This window comes from Xenopus tropicalis, chromosome 3, assembly GCF_000004195.4.
Source record: "Xenopus tropicalis strain Nigerian chromosome 3, UCB_Xtro_10.0, whole genome shotgun sequence".
NCBI lineage: Eukaryota > Metazoa > Chordata > Amphibia > Anura > Pipidae > Xenopus > Xenopus tropicalis.
Window position 1 is genome coordinate 133,637,499 of NC_030679.2, and position 17,724 is coordinate 133,655,222.

General features: G+C 41.7%; 1 protein-coding gene across 1 annotated transcript; it reads right to left on the minus strand.

Moving 5' to 3' along the window:
- Window positions 1-1,846: 1,846 nt before the first annotated feature.
- On the minus strand, window positions 1,847-15,847 carry LOC116409564 (hepatic lectin-like). Its single transcript, XM_031898242.1, has 6 exons — window positions 15,838-15,847; window positions 13,592-13,708; window positions 9,501-9,563; window positions 4,533-4,678; window positions 3,420-3,535; window positions 1,847-2,367 (listed from the first exon to the last, which is right to left on the minus strand). Exons 1-6 carry the CDS (start codon window positions 15,845-15,847, stop codon window positions 2,226-2,228), a joined length of 594 nt encoding a protein of 197 aa, XP_031754102.1. The 3' UTR covers window positions 1,847-2,225.
- Window positions 15,848-17,724: the final 1,877 nt, after the last annotated feature.

Consider the following 17,724-nt stretch of genomic DNA (forward strand, 5'->3'; position numbering starts at 1 on the left):
GGTTGGAGCTGCAGAGTGCCATTGAGCCCTATGGGAGACTTTCCTTGGGCTGGGTTGGAGCTGCAGAGTGCCATTGAGCCCTATGGGAGACATTCCTTGGGCCAGGTTGGAGCTGCAGAGTGTCATTGAGCCCTATGGGAGACATTCCTTGGGCCAGGTTGGAGCTGCAGAGTGTCATTGAGCCCTATGGGAGACTTTCCTTGGGCCGGGTTGGAGCTGCAGAGTGCCATTGAGCCCTATGGGAGACTTTCCTTGGGCCGGGTTGGAGCTGCAGAGTGCCATTGAGCCCTATGGGAGACTTTCCTTGGGCCGGGTTGGAGCTGCAGAGTGCCATTGAGCCCTATGGGAGACTATCCTTAGGCCGGGTTGGAGCTGCAGAGTGCCATTGAGCCCTATGGGAGGCTTTCCTTGGGCCGGGTTGGAGCTGCAGAGTGCCATTGAGCCCTATGGGAGACTTTCCTTGGGCCGGGTTGGAGCTGCAGAGTGCCATTGAGCCCTATGGGAGACTTTCCTTAGGCCGGGTTGGAGCTGCAGAGTGCCATTGAGCCCTATGGGAGGCTTTCCTTGGGCCGGGTTGGAGCTGCAGAGTGCCATTGAGCCCTATGGGAGGCTTTCCTTGGGCCGGGTTGGAGCTGCAGAGTGCCATTGAGCCCTATGGGAGACTTTCCTTGGGCCGGGTTGGAGCTGCAGAGTGCCATTGAGCCCTATGGGAGACTTTCCTTGGGCCGGGTTGGAGCTGCAGAGTGCCATTGAGCCCTATGGGAGACTTTCCTTGGGCCAGGTTGGAGCTGCAGAGTGCCATTGAGCCCTATGGGAGACTTTCCTTGGGCCGGGTTGGAGCTGCAGAGTGCCATTGAGCCCTATGGGAGACTTTCCTTGGGCCGGGTTGGAGCTGCAGAGTGCCATTGAGCCCTATGGGAGACTTTCCTTGGGCCAGGTTGGAGCTGCAGAGTGCCATTGAGCCCTATGGGAGACTTTCCTTGGGCCAGGTTGGAGCTGCAGAGTGCCATTGAGCCCTATGGGAGACTTTCCTTGGGCCGGGTTGGAGCTGCAGAGTGCCATTGAGCCCTATGGGAGACTTTCCTTGGGCCGGGTTGGAGCTGCAGAGTGCCATTGAGCCCTATGGGAGACTTTCCTTGGGCCGGGTTGGAGCTGCAGAGTGCCATTGAGCCCTATGGGAGACTTTCCTTGGGCCGGGTTGGAGCTGCAGAGTGCCATTGAGCCCTATGGGAGACTTTCCTTGGCCCAGGTTGGAGCTGCAGAGTGCCACTGAGCCCTATGGCAGGCTTCCAAAATCATGCACTGAAGGATCAAAGTCGGAAAGGTTTTCCTGCATTTTACGATCTTAAGAAATTATTGTATCCAATCCGAATTTATCCCATTCGGGATTCAAACTCGTGATTTCATGAATCTGGCCCCTAGTGATGTTGTGATGGCAGATACAGTTAATGCCTATAAGAGGGGCCTGGATGATTTCTGGAACAAGCATAGTATCCAAGGCTATTGTGATACTAATATCTACAGTTAGTATTGATGTTGGTATATATGGTTTATAAATTAATATATATATATCCTGGTATAAGTGTGTGGATATACAGTATCTGAGGGGTTTGTTTAGGAGTTTAGGAGTTTAAACCAATGGACTATTTTTTCAACCCTACCTGTTAATATATGTAACTATGACAATGCATTAAAAGGGATCACGGAGGCCCATCCTAAGCAACATGGTGACATATTTTATGGTCATGTAACTTGGATTAATAATCCCTGGTTTAGCCCTTCCCACCCCAGAAAGCAGAGATATCTGTGACACCATCACTTGGCACTGATCGGAGAGACTCAAGGATTTCATTGCAGCAATTTATTGAAAAGCAGATACAGATCCCAATGCTGTAGGCAAGTGATTCTTTGGGGAAGGCACATGGTTGTGCTTACACATCAGCTGACTGAAGGCAGACATTTTGAGGACCGTACTTTGCAGTTAATCAGAAGGCATTATAACCAGAGGGAGGGCAGTATTGTTCATTGCAATATTGTTCAGCCCCACCCCAGATATTATAGCAGTATATACATTGCATTTGTCAAGAAGTGGAGCTATATACTCCTCATTTGGATGGGTATATGGTCTCTGTCATTTTTTTTAGAAGATTTTAGTTTTTTTTTGTTTTTTTCTGGACTTGTATTGTAATAAGCTGCTCATAAAACTGGTATTCATGGCTCCAAAACTAACCACAACATGTCAGTTTTCTCTCACAGATTGCTTTATACTGATCGGTGCAATAAACATCATTCCACTTTTTTTCAATCCACAGGTGACCACAGTCTTCTGTTCCAGCTTCGTTATTTGGCTCGCCCTCGTACCAGAATCTGCAGAAGAATTGCAAACTGAGTTATACCAGGAACTGCAGGTTTAGGTGCCGCACACAGAATGGCATTATGGGTCACGTTGTCCCCATTTCAGTATAAGATTAATATAAAGCAGATAAATATAAAAAATCAGCTCATACCAGCACTTGTGATGTTAATGAGACAGGAACGAGCAGAAAGAGAAAACATATACATAATGTGGTAGAGTCAATATATCACAATATAAAAGAGGAGACTATGAGAATTGGAGTGCATATGTGAAGTAACATCTAAACTATCTAAATAGATAGAAATTTCATTTAGGATGAAATTAATGAGAGAATGCTAAATTCATTAGAACAGTTAAAATTAGTGTGACCATGCATTAAATATCCCTGTGTAATGAAGGGCTTATACAAATGTACAAATGTGCTTATACATTTACAAATGTGACACATTTTTTCCCACAATGCAGCATTTTTTCCTAGAATTCTAGCACAAAAGCATGAAATGCTAGTTAGCTCACACATTTTGACTTGCAAAGCTGCAGGCCTAGTGCTTTTATACAGATCACGTGAACTCCAAGGTGACTTTGGATATCTTTATACGTTTGAATAGGTGGTACATTATTCATTATAGGCTACAGCTCAGTCTATCTGTTTGTGGGGGGGGATCATTAACCTGCACTCAACCTGCCCTCCTTCCTGTTTCTCTGATTGGTTATTGCTTCAGATTTTCCCTAATTTTTACCTCTCCCTGCTGCCAGTAGGGTTGTGGTGACTGACAGCTTGAGAATGGTTGGGCCGGTTGAGAGGGGTGAGTGGTGGCTTCAGGATGGTTGAGGTGACAGGCAGAGGGCCTTTGGGTGTTTGAGAGTGAGCAGCAGCTGCTGGGTTGTTTTAACAGTGCTGGGAGATGGCAAGAAGAAGGTGAAGGCGGTGGGTGGGAACAGGTTGACACATTAGTATGAGTGGTTTATTCCGCAGGGCATGTTACACACAAACACACACACACATTCCCATACATCACATTTTCCTAATTGACACTCAATAAAACCAGGGAAAGATTCTTACCCTTCTGATAAATTATGGAGTGTTCCATCCACCCATCTCCACCCATTTATATCATCATTATCCCTTTTGAGGCCAATCCAAAAGTAGGAGTCGTCTGTAATATTTTCAAGGAATTTCTAGGGAAGCAGAAGACACATCTCATTCCAAGACGAAGATATACTACACATATGCTATAGACTCCCACCAGTTTGTTGGAACAGCCCAGGATTGGTAATATAACTGTAGAAAACAACCCAGGATTGGTAATATGATATACTAGTAAATGAGACTATTACAAGGCCATGGGTAAGTGATAAAGGAGAGCAAGTGGCAACTGGGTATTAACAAACAAGTGGAACCCCATTACTAATTGACTTTGGTGGACCAAGTGCAGAAATCATGGTGGCATACTGTAAAAAGGGATTCCTTGATTGACATTATGGACAGCCCAAAAACCATTAGTCAAAATGATCAAAGTTACCAGGAAGACAAAGAAGCCAAAACTTTTAATATAATGGTATGTAGGGGGAATTAGCAGCTCAGGATCAGGTTTAGCAGAAGTAAATTAAGTTACTATCATTTATTTAAACTTTTGAAAGAAAGCTACACACATTTCATATAGTATTACAACTCAGGGTTATCTGTATTCAGCTCTAATACATTTCTTAAAAAAAACAGTTCCCTAGTTGGTTTGGTCTAAGGGGGTGCTAGAACAGGAGATGTTGGGATATTGAGGAGATTGTAAGGAGATATTGGCCTCTGTGTATCACTTGGAATGTGAAGATAAGGAACACATACAGAGGGATATTTCCCCATGTAGATGATATCCTTGTATTATTGAATGACATCTATTTGAAGAGATGGTTCAAGCTGCTAATACCCCACCACACCCCACCAACAGATTTGCCATAGAAATCATAATGAATGAATGCCCCGAGCTTTGGTACCATATTATTCTTATATGTGGAAATAATGTAGGGCTGGCAGTAGTGCAATATACAGGGATCCAAATCTATTTTGTTTACAGTAGTGGTTTTAAACCTTGAAAGAAAATGTAATTCATGGGTTTAAATGCTTTAATTTATGGCAAGTGATTCTGTACCTTGATACAATATACGTATGTAAGTGCCTCACCTGTTCCCTCTCACTGTTGATAATAACCAGGTTGCTGTTCATTGATTTACAAAAGGCCCGGGCCTCTGTCCAATTCTCCTCAGTGGTAACAATATAATAACAGCTTCCATCAAAGGATTTCCAGCCAGAATCACACTGACGTATCTCTGAAAGAGAAGACAGAGTTTGGGTCTGTACAAGTGAACATAGAAGTTCTGCCTGATGCCTGTGCTGCACTGTAACTTCCACTATAGTCATTTCAAATCACTTGTTGCCCTGAGCTTCTATTACTGATAAATGTGGAGATTGAAGGAAAGGGAACCTGAAATTGGCACTATAATAAACAATAAACATTCAGACAAGCTTCTTTTCACTTTTAAACGCTAAATGTACTAAAGCACAGAAAAGTTTTTGAAGAAAAAGATGTCACGTATATAAAAACATGATAAAGAACATGAGAAGAACATCTAACAGGCAGGATTGAAGACCACTGTGGCCAGACCAAGTGGGGAACGTAAGTGAGTAGTAGTTGGGTGTGAGCTTACTCTTGGAGTGAGAGATACATAGGTTTGCCAGTAAGGATAGTCTGTTGTCTTGACTAGGAGTAAGTACTTTGGGATACTAGAGCAACCAGAGCCCCAGTCTGTAACCTGCCTCCCTGCAAGAAACTACCTTTTAATGAAAGTGTGCCTTGCTTCATAGCATCGCTGTGTACCATGTCTGACTGCAGTAAAGGCTGTTCCTATACTTTGCACTGTAATGGGTGCCTGCCAGTTATGGGTAGCGCCGTTACACACTCCATCTAACTGGACCAGTTTACATATTGGAGCAGACTTTCTACAGTAAGATTGTCCGATGGAAATATCAGAATTACACTGTTGAAAATTACTTTGATATTGTGAGCTTTACCTGACATGATTAAAAGGTATTTTAAAAAAAAATTTCTGACTTCCGAAGTAGTAGTTGATGTGGTTCCCGTATTACTGGATGAGGAGCCGTGTGTGTGTGTGTGTGAAACCCTGACTGTACATTTATTATACTTGAGGTTTTGCTGCATGGCAGGCAGGGCCATATTACTGGAAACTTTGCTTCTTTGAAATAAAAACTCTGAAAAAAAAAGACTCTGAATAGGCTAAATATACCAGCTTTACTGAGTACACTAAAGCTTTGCCTAACAACTGTAATTTGATAAATTATCATTCCTTCCAATGTTCCTATAGAATAGACCAGTGATCCATTTTTAATGTTAATATTCATATGGTGTCATAGAGAAGAAACCCTCGAGACATTTGTTCTGTTTCATTGATGGCTCATGGTGCCGAGACTAACAGACAAATAACCCCAGACCAGGTGCCAGGAGTCATAATCCACACAATAGCCTAAGCTGTTTGTCATCTCCTTGGTAAGAAACCACAACACTAAGATGATATTACATGACTTTTATCACACAGTCTTCCCAAACCTTTCTACAGTAATATATTGTCCCTAGATTCCTTTTAGATCACTTTTCTGTTTTCATTCCAGGTGACATATAACATTCATATTGACATCTGCGATTCTCCAGCCGCCTCCAAACTCACTAACTCCAAATCATCACACTCCACGAACACATACAGAAATATTAATGCAATTGGCCCCCAGCAACTACCAGCAGTAGCAGCACAACAGGTCGCTCATATTCTTCTGTATCTACAGTAGCTGCTTCTCTCTACAACAGGGGTCCCCAACCACCAGGCCCGGGACCGGTGCCAGGCCGTGGGCTGTGCTGAATCGGGTCACCTCTGGTTCCAATCACCTGTTATCCCAACTCTCCAATGTGTTACACAGCCATGACAACAGCTATGCAAAGCCCAGGAAGCTGTCTACTGATTGGGACAAGAACCAAAGTACCTAAAGCCCCATACTAACCAGCAGGTGAGGTCACCGCTTAGGTAGGCGTAAGAAGAGCAAAGGGGCTGGGCGCATCTAGTTGCAGGGAAACAAGCTCAGGTCTCCCACTGATTTTGTATTATGATTATATATGATTATGTATTATGATGATGTGTATCATATTTTATAATGTAATAATAATAAAACTAAAGTGCATTATATAAAATGTAATTATTACATTTACATTATATATGTAATAATTGAATTATATACTATGCACTATTTGCATCACACCCCCCCCCACCCATGGTCCTTGGAAAAATTGTCTTGCTTGAAACTGGTCCGCGGTGCAAAAAAGGTTTTCTGACCACTGCTCTACAACAATGCTCTCCTCAGCTCTTTACACCCTTGTGCATCCAACCACGTTACTGGCGTCCTGTTAAACCACAACTATAGCGCACTATTTCCTCTCAGTAGCTCATAGGATGTTCTCAATGAGCTGAACATCAGTGGATGAAGTCACAAACTGATCTTGACTTCCTTTACTTTAAGTCCATGCTTTCCTGCTACAATTGAGCTCTATCAATAGCCAGTCAACCATACTTCTCATCTTTTCTATCCTCTAAACTGCAAACACTCTTGCCACATTTAACTCCCCACTGTGTCCCCACCACATCCTCCACCCACTACTGTAACTACTCAAGACCTTGCTCATTTTTTTAAAGACAAAACAGACCACATTTTGCTCAGCATTCCATTCAATGACAATATGAATCTAACTTTCATTATAGTTACATCTATTTTACACTTTTTCTACCTGCAACAGTAGAAAAATATGGAAGAATTCTGGCCTGTTCCCACCCAACAGCCTGTTTGCTTGACCCCATACTTCCCTCCACTTTCACCATCTCACCCTGCATTTACCCATATATTTATCTTTTCACTTTCAGCAGGGACTTTGCAATCAAGCACCAATTGTTTCCATTTTTAAAAAACCTTACAGCACCGGGAGGCGTGCTGCCCAATAAGAGATTGTTTGATTTGCCAGATGAACAGAGTCAAGTAAAGCAATGTCCATATAACTGCAAAAGTCTGCACTGTGTAAAGTACGCCGGTGGCGTAAGAGAAATGTTACAAGTGCCATGTGATGGGTCATCAGGCCCGGAACTGTAAGACTTACAAAGGCCCAACAGTACTGAAGTCCTACTATGAGCCTTCCATATCTGAGAGTGACTCCCCTGAAGGAGACGAGGGGTTGAGTCAAAGGGGGACCACTGTGGAGAACCCTATTGAGTGTTGTACTGTTTCTGAGGGTAAGGGGGTATGACAAGCGAGGCCATTGCCGGTTTGTCCAAGGGGAGAATGTAGGGGATCAGAGAACGCTGTCCCCTGTTTCTCAGTCTGTGACATCATCCAGGCTAGCTACAGACTGGGGAGGAACCCAATTAGCTGGATGCCCCAGTGCACGTCTGGGAAGAGGTGTGCTTAAGTTTGGAGCCAAAAATAAAGGGGCGGGCCCAGAGTTGATAAAGGGAGCCCCTGTTGTTTTTGCCAGTTGTTGGAAGAGAGAAACAGAGTGAGCAGCCAGGACCAAGTGGTGTGAGTTCAGACTAAAGGGATAAGAGTCTGCAGGGCTGCCAGCGCTTACAAAGTCCTCTGTGGAATCTCCGTGTGTGTACCCTGGTGTGAACAGGTATTGCTTGTTTTCCTGCTACGTGGGAGCAGCCACCTTTTCCAAGGGGAAGGTACTCTGGGGCAGGTAGCGCTACTTGGGGGGACTTAAGAGCTCTTGGGGAAGGGACTGAACTGATTTAAGGGTTGGGGTCTATCTGGATCCAAGTTGGGACAGGAAATTCAGTTATCCCTAAGCTGTTTTACATTCTATTTCAACAGTTAAATAAAGTTTGATATTGCTGCAACTGTGTGTGATTATTCCTAGTGGAAAGTCCCTTGAGGTGTGTTCCTCGGTGTCCACTAGGTGGAGCCACTGCGCCAAAATCCCAGTTCCGAGTATCTTATAATTCAAAGAGAACTAAGAAAGGGTTACATTACTATGTACTACGTACTATGTTACCCTTTCCAAGTTCAGTCTCTTGCAAAGTCCCTTTCCCAAGAATAGAGATGTAGCGAACTGTTCGCCGGCGAACAAATTCGCGCGAACATCGGGTGTTCGCGAACGCGTATGTTCGCGAACTTTCAGCGTATGTTCGCAGTTTGGGTTCCGCGGTTTTTTTATCGTCGCGAAAAATATCGCACAAATCACACATGGCGTTTTTCCGCAAATCCCGTTTTCATGGTGTTTAACGCGAAAGAAAAAAAGCCGTGTATTTTCGCTAGAATATCTTGCGGTTTTTTTTTGTGCAATGCTGTGCCAACAAAGTATTTTTTAGAGAAGTTTTTGCCCTTGATCCCCCTCCTGCATGTCACTGTCCAGGTCGTGGCACCCTTTAAACAAATTTAAAATCAGTTTTCTGGCCAGAAATGGCTTTTCTAGTTTTTAAAGTTCGCCTTCTCATTGAAGTCTATGGGGTTCGCAAAGTCCGCGAATATTCGCGAGTTTTGGTGTAAGTTCGCGAACGGGTCCGCAAATTTTTTTTTTCAGGTTCGCTACATCCCTACCCAAGAAGTCTTTAGTCCCCCCCAGGTAGCGCTACCTGCCCCAAAATACCTCTCCCTTTAGATAGGCAGTTGCTCCCACATAGCAGGCACTCAAGAAACACCTGCCTTCACACAGGGGAGACTCACACGGAGGTACAGGTAGTCACAAGCAACTTAGCAGACCTGTCTCTTTATAGTTTGGAGCTCGATACAAAGCAGAGCACACATAGCTGGTTACTCACTCTGGATCTGGTTCTCTCTGTCTGGTACTATGGCAGGGGCTACTTATAACCTGCTGGCCCCACCCCTGGCTCCAAAACCAGGCACTCCCTGGATCCTCCTTTTTTCCCAGAAGTCCACTGGGGCGCTCAGCCAATCGGGTTTTTTCTCCAGTCTGTAACCGGGCTGGATGATGTCACAGAGAGAAAAATGGGGAAAGGGTTTTCTGATCCCCTACATTATAAATTAATGTAAAGCACTGCTTGGTAGTGCTGTATAAATAAACCGAATGGTGATAGTTACCTTTTTGTATTGTCTCTAAGGTGTCCTGTCTTAGACTTTTAATAGCCTCTGATATACGGGAATCTGAAAAGAAATATGAAAGGTAAACAATATATTTATAGACCCACGGATCATACAGTCACCTGAAAATAATATGGTTCGTTTACTATAGGTAAATGCAAGTGATGGAGAATATTTGCACACTAAGATCTGGAGCCTATCTCATATAGCAGTAAGATTAACAAACGATCGCTCTGCTTTTAATGCCTTAATAAAAGAAAAAAAACACAATTGCTCACCCAGTGTCTGGTTCATGGTTGTGATTTCTGTTATAAAGTTGGCTTTCTGCTCATCTGCAAAGAAACAGAAATCATTAGAATTCCCAAAGAAAGTTATATAAATATGTTTTTTTATATGGGTGTACTGTATGTATGGTTATACATGTCCAGAATTCTTATCTTTACTGCAGATCCTGGACTGTATGTGCCCCATTGGGGTGGAGAAAGATGTTGTGCATCAGAAACCTATTTAGTATTGCTGGTAATTATGCACAAAATATATAACTTCCTACACAATTCCGCCAGTAGTTTACTTGGCTTGCAGCAGTTTTTCCCATACTCCTTAGAGGGCTTTGTCATGTTCCTTTTTTTTTTTAGGTTTGAGCAATTATGTCACACTTAATTTTAAAAGGCACACCAAGAGCCAAGTTACACTGGAATTTTATGTTAAATAATCAATACTTTGTAATGAGCCTTACAAACAAGTAATGTTGGCAAATTGTTTTATACTGCTCTGCATCACTTAGGGGTCCATACAAGACTGTCCATTCGTACCTATGAGCTTACAGCCTTTTATGTCATTCAGAGAACGACATAACCCTGTGTCAGGAACCCCTGGTATAGAAGCAGGACCCTGAGATGTACTGGTTTGCTGCACAGGAGACAGTGGGCCTGATTCACTAAAGGGCGATAAAACGTGCGCTATTTATAGCGTGCGCTAAAAATTTAATCGCGTCTTAATTTTCGCGATTTTTCGCACGATTCACTATAAGCATACTTGCGCTTTTTTACACGCGATTTTGCATGCGCTATTTAACTCGCAAAGACTATTTCAATGTGGTATTTGCCGGTACATGCGCTAAATTACGCACGCGAATAGTCGCCGCATATGAATGGTAGCATAGAAATAGTGTATAAAAATTGTCGCCGCATATAAATGGTGTATATAAATATTAGCCACATATAAATAGTAGCATATAAATAGTATCATATAAATAGTAGATGCTTATAAATAGTAGCCACTAGTGATGAGCAAATGTGTTTTTTGACGCTTGTATCAATTTTTGGATGTGCGGTGAATTTTTGCGTGGCAAATTTTTTCATGCGTTTTGCCATTGGCGGATTGTTTTGCGAAACGCATGAAAAAATCCGCCGTGAAAAAATTCAACGCACGTCATAAAATTTGCTGCGAATCCATGCCTGGCGAAACATTTCATCATTTGTAGCCAAATATAAATAGTCGCACAAATGAACGCACGCCATGTTAGCCATACACGCCAATACTTGCAGAAAATTACTGTATTAAAAATGAACATTTCCCTGCAAACTGGCGGCTGCATCACTCTGGGGGAAACACAGACTTGAATAAATAACACTGTAAGTCCATATTTTATTGCAAAAAATCATTTACTGTACTTTTGTATAATTTTTCGCCTGCCTGTAGTAGGTATTAATTTTCGCATAGCCGAATGCGATATTTAGCGCGCAAACGTTATAGTGAATCATGCGATCGTATTCTTTTCAGCGTGGAAATTAACGCATGCGGTAAAACTAGGGCGAGAAATAACCCATGCGAAAATGGCGATAATACTATGGTGAATCGTGCGCAAATTATCGCGTCTTTTTTTACCGCAAAAAAGCGTGCGATAATTTTTATCGCACTTTAGTGAATCAGGCCCAGTGTGTTTTGGGCCTGGAATGTTGTGTCAATGACAACTTCTCATGTCCATTTTCCCTAGCTGACACCACCTATGATCCAGCTACAGGCAAAAGCCCAATTAAGGGGCTATTTAAGCTTTTTCCTATTAGCTATTTAGCCTATTACCTATGTAACTTTTTTGTTTGCTGCCTGCCCAGACCAATTGCCAGTTCATCAGAATTGTTCTCTGCCTGCTCCTTACACTAATTTCTGCTATGTTCATGTCATTTTCTATCATTAAATCTTTTATTAAAACAAGATTTGTGAGAAGCCTCGGTATGTATGAGAGTGGTTATTTAGGACATTGGCTCCCATCAGCTAGATAGGGCTCATTTACATCCCAGTTGTAGCCCTGCACCATTGGAGAAGGAGGCAGCATGCAGGTACAGTGGACAGATCTGTGACCAACTTCCTATTCAAAGAATAAGGTAGGCTCAGTATGCTTAAGGGACAGAGCTTCACACTAGATAAGCCAGATAACTGAACTAATCATCTTTCCATCTAAGCCTGGTCCTACTCCCCCCTGTCTATTGACGGCGCACTCATCAACTGGGCACATTGCCTCGGGGTGATCTCTCCTTCTCTGACCATATTAACACCACTGTCAAAACCTGTCACTTCTGTCACAAAATCCATCCCTTTCTGTTACCTGCAATAGCTAAGGCACTTATGCATACTCTCATTCTATCCCAAATGGGCGACTGGCCTCCTTAACTTCCATCTATACCCCCTACAGTCTGTATTTCATACTGCTGCCAGAATTCTCCTCCTTTCATCAAGGAGAGTCCAGGCCCCTCCACTGCTAAAGTCCTTATCGTGGATTCCCATAAAAACAAGAATAACTTACAAACTTCTTCTTTCAATCTTCAAAGCCCTCCATTCCACTGTGCCTTGCTATATCTCTTCTCTTGTGTCCTGGCTGACTCCTCCACTCTTCTCAGAGCAACCGCTTGGTGGCACCCCCCACTACTACTGCTGTTTCCCAAGCCTTTCTGCCTTGCTGCTCCCTGGAATGCCCTCCCTTAATTCCTCTGGAGAGGTTTAAAACTAAACTCTTGGGGCACTCGCACAGCACCTGAACAAGGAACTAACACTTATATTGCAGAGTCACCCACTGTAACCTGCAGCTGTTATATTCTCCTATTAGTAGCCTCCAATTTAGATTGTAAGTTCTACGGGGCAGGGACCTCCATCCTCTTGTCTCTTTGATTTTTATCGGAACCGTACCTTGTATCTATTTTTATTTATTATCTTACTTTGTGTTTATCTATTATTATGATGACCCCATGTTTTGTTGTATTAATTTAATGTTCTACTGTACAGCGCTGCATACAGAAGTAGCACTTTATAAATAAAGATATACTGTACATACAAACAGTCATACATACAAGTTACTGATTTTTACTACAGGTTTCAGCTCTTATCTTAGAAAAGACATCAGACTCAAGACTCAAGTCTTTATACTTTTTTGCATGAATGAATATGAAGAAAGTTTGAGAATACTCACGTTCCTGCTGTAGCTGCCTGCTCATTTTAGAATCTGGAAAGAGAAGATCAGTAACAGGTGAGTGAGGGTGGCACCGGGCCTAAATACAGCCCTGGAAGGGTTCCCAGCAGTTTCATTTAATTCTTATAAATGTAGCAGAACTTGAACCTGACTTAAAAATGGTTTAATGAACTGACAGATGTACTAAAGCTGTGCCAGTTTGTCCAACTGTTGGTTTGTCACACAACATCATCATCCTTTTCTATGGTGGAATGCAAATCACATGCTAGGATTAAAAAATGCAATGCTCATTGGTTCTGCTTGAACCAACAAAAGTTAATAAAGCTAATAAATATGCCCCTACATTGATCCAGAGACTGGATCATTTTGGTAAGGTTTAAGGAAGCTAACCAAAAAGTTTGAATTATTTGAGCAAAATGTTGATCAAGTCCTTCAGCCTCATTTATTAGCTATCTCATATTTTGTCCTTCCACGGTCAACCAGAACACACACAAGTGAAATGATCCCACCCATGAAATTTGTGTGTGTGTGTATGTTAGGTGTTTGCAATAAGCAGATGAGTTAAGTGTGTTTGAAGAATATATAGTTATATATTACACAAGTCATTGGCGCTATTGGTGAAACTCACAGTATATAAACATGAGGCAGGTCAGGATTATCAGGAAAATGAAGACAAGAACCAGCAGGGTCACCAGAACCATCAGGAGTCTCCTCTGTGTCCCCAACGTTTCACTTGCCTTCAGAGCTGATAGGGAAATGGTACATAGACACATTAGTTATTGCTTTTGCTAGGAGAAGAATGCTGTTTTAGGCTATTACATAACAGATGATGGAAAGTTTATTGGGCATCTAGTGCAAAACTATTTGGAATTCAGTACTTTGGTCCTTGTCTGATGAAAGATGAGAGCTATTCTAATATCTTTTTATACTGTGGTATATACAGGTATGGGATCCGTTATCCAGAAACCCGATATCTAGAAAGCTCCAAATTATGGAAAGCCTGTCTCCCATAGACTCCATTTTAATAAAATAATTCAGATTTTTAAAATTGATTTCATTTTTCTCTGTAAAAATAAAACAGTGCTTTGTATTTGATCCCAACTAAGATATAATAACCCCTTATTGGGGCAGAACATTCCTATTGGGTTTATTTAATGGTTAAATGATTCCCTTTTCTCTGTAATAATAAAACAGTACCTGTACTTGATCCCAACTAAGATATAATTACCCCTTATTGGGGCAGAACAGTCCTATTGGGTTTATTTAATGGTTAAATGATTCCCTTTTCTCTGTAATAATAAAACAGTACCTGTACTTGATCCCAACTAAGATATAATTACCCCTTATTGGGGGCAGAACAGCCCTATTGGGTTTATTTAATGGTTAAATGATTCCCTTTTCTCTGTAATAATAAAACAGTACCTGTACTTGATCCCAACTAAGATATAATTACCCCTTATTGGGGGCAGAACAGCCCTATTGGGTTTATTTAATGGTTAAATGATTCCCTTTTCTCTGTAATAATAAAACAGTACCTGTACTTGATCCCAACTAAGATATAATTAATCCTTATTGGGGCAGAACAGCCCTATTGGGTAAAATAATCCTATTGAGTTAAATTAATGTTTTATTGATTTTTTACTAGACTTAAGGTACAGTATGAAGATCCAAATTACGGAAAGACCCCTTATCCGGAATACCCTTGGTCCCGAGCATTCTGGATAATGGGTTCTATACCTGTATATAACTAAAATTGGGAGGATTTTTATGTGTATGTAAGAATAGAAAGCCAACCTTTTAGCAGATATGGCTGCCTGCATTTCACACAGATGAAGGACACATTCTAATTATGCTCTTCAGGTCATGGTAATAAAAAGTTCTTGGCTTACCTACATCTAGTAACCCATAGCAGTAACCCATACCAGCAGGTAGCATTTACTAGCCTACTGTTTAAAGGCAAACATCTTATTGGTTGCTATGTGTTACTGATACTGGGCAAACGTAGTGCCTTTTATTACATATTGGGTGTGTGTCTTAAAGTTGCAGTATCCTACATACTGACATGTGGCCAAAGTATAGAGCTCTATAGACATCAATACCATGCATACAATGACCATTAATGCTGTAAGTTGCCATAACAGGGAAACCGCACACACAGTACACAGAAATGCAATTTACAAATTACTTTTTGATGACAGGTCTTCTTTAGGTCTTTGATGAATCTTCATCATCTTTCTTGAAGACACAGTAGGTTCCTTAGTGCCAGGGGTATTTTCATATACCTCACTATGAGAATCATTTTGCCGTTTTCCTGGATATTTGAAAAAATAATATTCATAGCAAAGTTGAATTAGAAGTATTCATTTCAGTTCTGGTTCAGATATGAATTCCAGTCCCTCCCACACTCAAAAGAACTGGTAAGGTCCCAACTAGAATATGCAGTGGAGTTTTGGTTTGGATTTCTCAAAAGGGATATTAATGAAATAGAGAGGGTCCCAAGAAGAGCTACTAAGCTGGAAAAGGGTATGGAAGGTCACAGTTATGAAGAAAGACTGGCCAAGTTCAGATTGCTTACGCTCAAGGGGGGATATGATAACTACAGATAAAGTATATCAGATAGATATTGTGTAAGGAGGTCACCCCGTAAGTCACGCTTCGTATCAAGGAAAGGCAAGCACTTCCAAGCAGTAATGCAAAATAACTTTATCACACATCACAAGGGAGTCACAGCATACAGGTAAAGATCCACACAGGTGTGGCTAATGCAAGGGTATAGGCTCCTCCCTGCTGTGCTGTTCTCTCTCCATATTAATGATACAGACATATTCCCATATAGATCTCTCCCATCCCAGTCCCAATTGTTATACCCCTTACCTCTGTCCATCTTGTGCCAATGGATGGGAAAGTCTCTCTGCCCAGCTGAGTGGTTCCTTCTCAGTGTGGTTCTGCCTTATCTGTGCCAGATACTGTAGGTCTTTGCTTCTGCTTTTTTCATCAGATTGCTGCTAATTTCCTCATAACATAGATAAAAATAACATTTAAGACAAATATATAATCTCTATTGATCTATCTATCTATCTATCTATCTACAGTATCTAACTATCTATCTATCTATCTATCTATCTATCTATCTATCTATCTATCTATCTATCTATCTATCTCTATTTCTGTCTATATCAAAACATTATAGGGGTCTGTAGGGCCCCATATGGTTAACAGCCCCCATGGCTTTACACTTCTTAGTAGCTGAGCAGACGCCCATGTATCTATTTTGGTTCACCGATGCTGCCCTCGGTGCTACTGCTCCTATACCCTAGGGCCACCCTAGGGCCCCCTTTGGTGGGCATATCAGGAGATATCTCCCTGATCTATTTCTTCTGTATGGGATCCAAACCACATGAGGCATGAAAACCCTTGAATGTGAACCTTTAAACTAGTTCTAGGTTCTCTCTACTAACCTGACATTTTCATCATACTGCTGTTACTTTGCCTCTGTGGACTGTACATTATTATTACTATTAATAACATTTATTTATAAAGCGCCAACATATTCCGCAGCGCCGAACATATTATCAACCCTGCCTTGCATTATCCTGGACAAGAAATTTGTCCTGTTTGAGTTTTATGCAAGTTGTAGTTGCAATATTTCCCCCCTCCCCATTCGGCAGGTGGTAAGGACAGGGTCTGTGGGGCCTGTGCCCTTGCTGAGTTATCCAGTTGCTCTATACTAGATATACCATTACCTGGATGAATGAAACCCTTCATAGTCATAATCATTTATTAACAGATTCTGTAAAAAATGTTTATCATTCATTCAACCAAAGAGGACACCTCCCATAACTCCTCCACCCTTTCCCATGCTTGCATCCCACAATCCCTAGTCCCAATCACTCTCCCCCACAGGTGTGAAGCACATGGGTTTGGGTGACAGAGGAACCACATGTCCCAAGTTATGCAAATAACTATACCTATGTGTATCTGCAAAGAGCCTTAGAATTATATTTCATTATGTTACATTGCGTAAATGCATAAGGTAACACCTCTGCCTCTGGGTGAGCTGCAACTCCAAAAAGAGAGTCACTTCCAGGTGGAAGCAGGTAGTATTTCCAGTTGCACAAAATGAATGAATACTTGAATGTATTCCATGTAACACAATCTGACAGTTCCACCCAAGTACCCAATACAGGCAGAGTGCCCCAATATCTGCATAAATACGTTGTGCATCTAGGGAAAATGCTGAATGCCCCAACTTTATCCATCAAGAACTGGTGAACTATAAGACATCTTCAAGTCTCTACTTAGCCATTAACCAAAAGCAAACAATCTTTTATATGGCTATCATCTCTGGAACTTATACATACATATACTATATTGGTTATATGACAAATAATATATAGTTTATGTAGAAGGCTGGCCAGGTGTTATTTTATACGGAGAGATTTACAGGGGAAGTTTAGAGGTAGGACAGGCAAACAGGAACATAGCTGCCAGTTGGAAACTAACCAGAACACAAGAGACTTTATGCAAAGTGTTTTATACACAACAGCACCTTCCTTCTTTATTTTCTAATGAACTATATACAGAAGTGAGAATACAAAATAAAATAACTCCAAATTTCAAAACAACAATTTCTCATTAATAAAAGTGTTAGCTAACAGAAAGACAGTGATAAAATTGAGGAATATTGGCTTAGAACAAAATACAGGTATAGGACCCATAATCCAGAATGCTTGGGGCCATTTGTATACCGGATAAGGGGTC

Excerpts from the sequence above, each read along its gene's own strand:
- LOC116409564 (XM_031898242.1), bottom strand. Across the intron at positions 9,564-13,591 it reads CTGCCTCATGTTTATATACT|ATTCCCGTATATCAGAGGCT; the intron begins GTGAGTTTCACC and ends ATTTCTTTTCAG. Across the intron at positions 4,679-9,500 it reads CTTAGAGACAATACAAAAAG|AGATACGTCAGTGTGATTCT; the intron begins GTAACTATCACC and ends CTTCTCTTTCAG.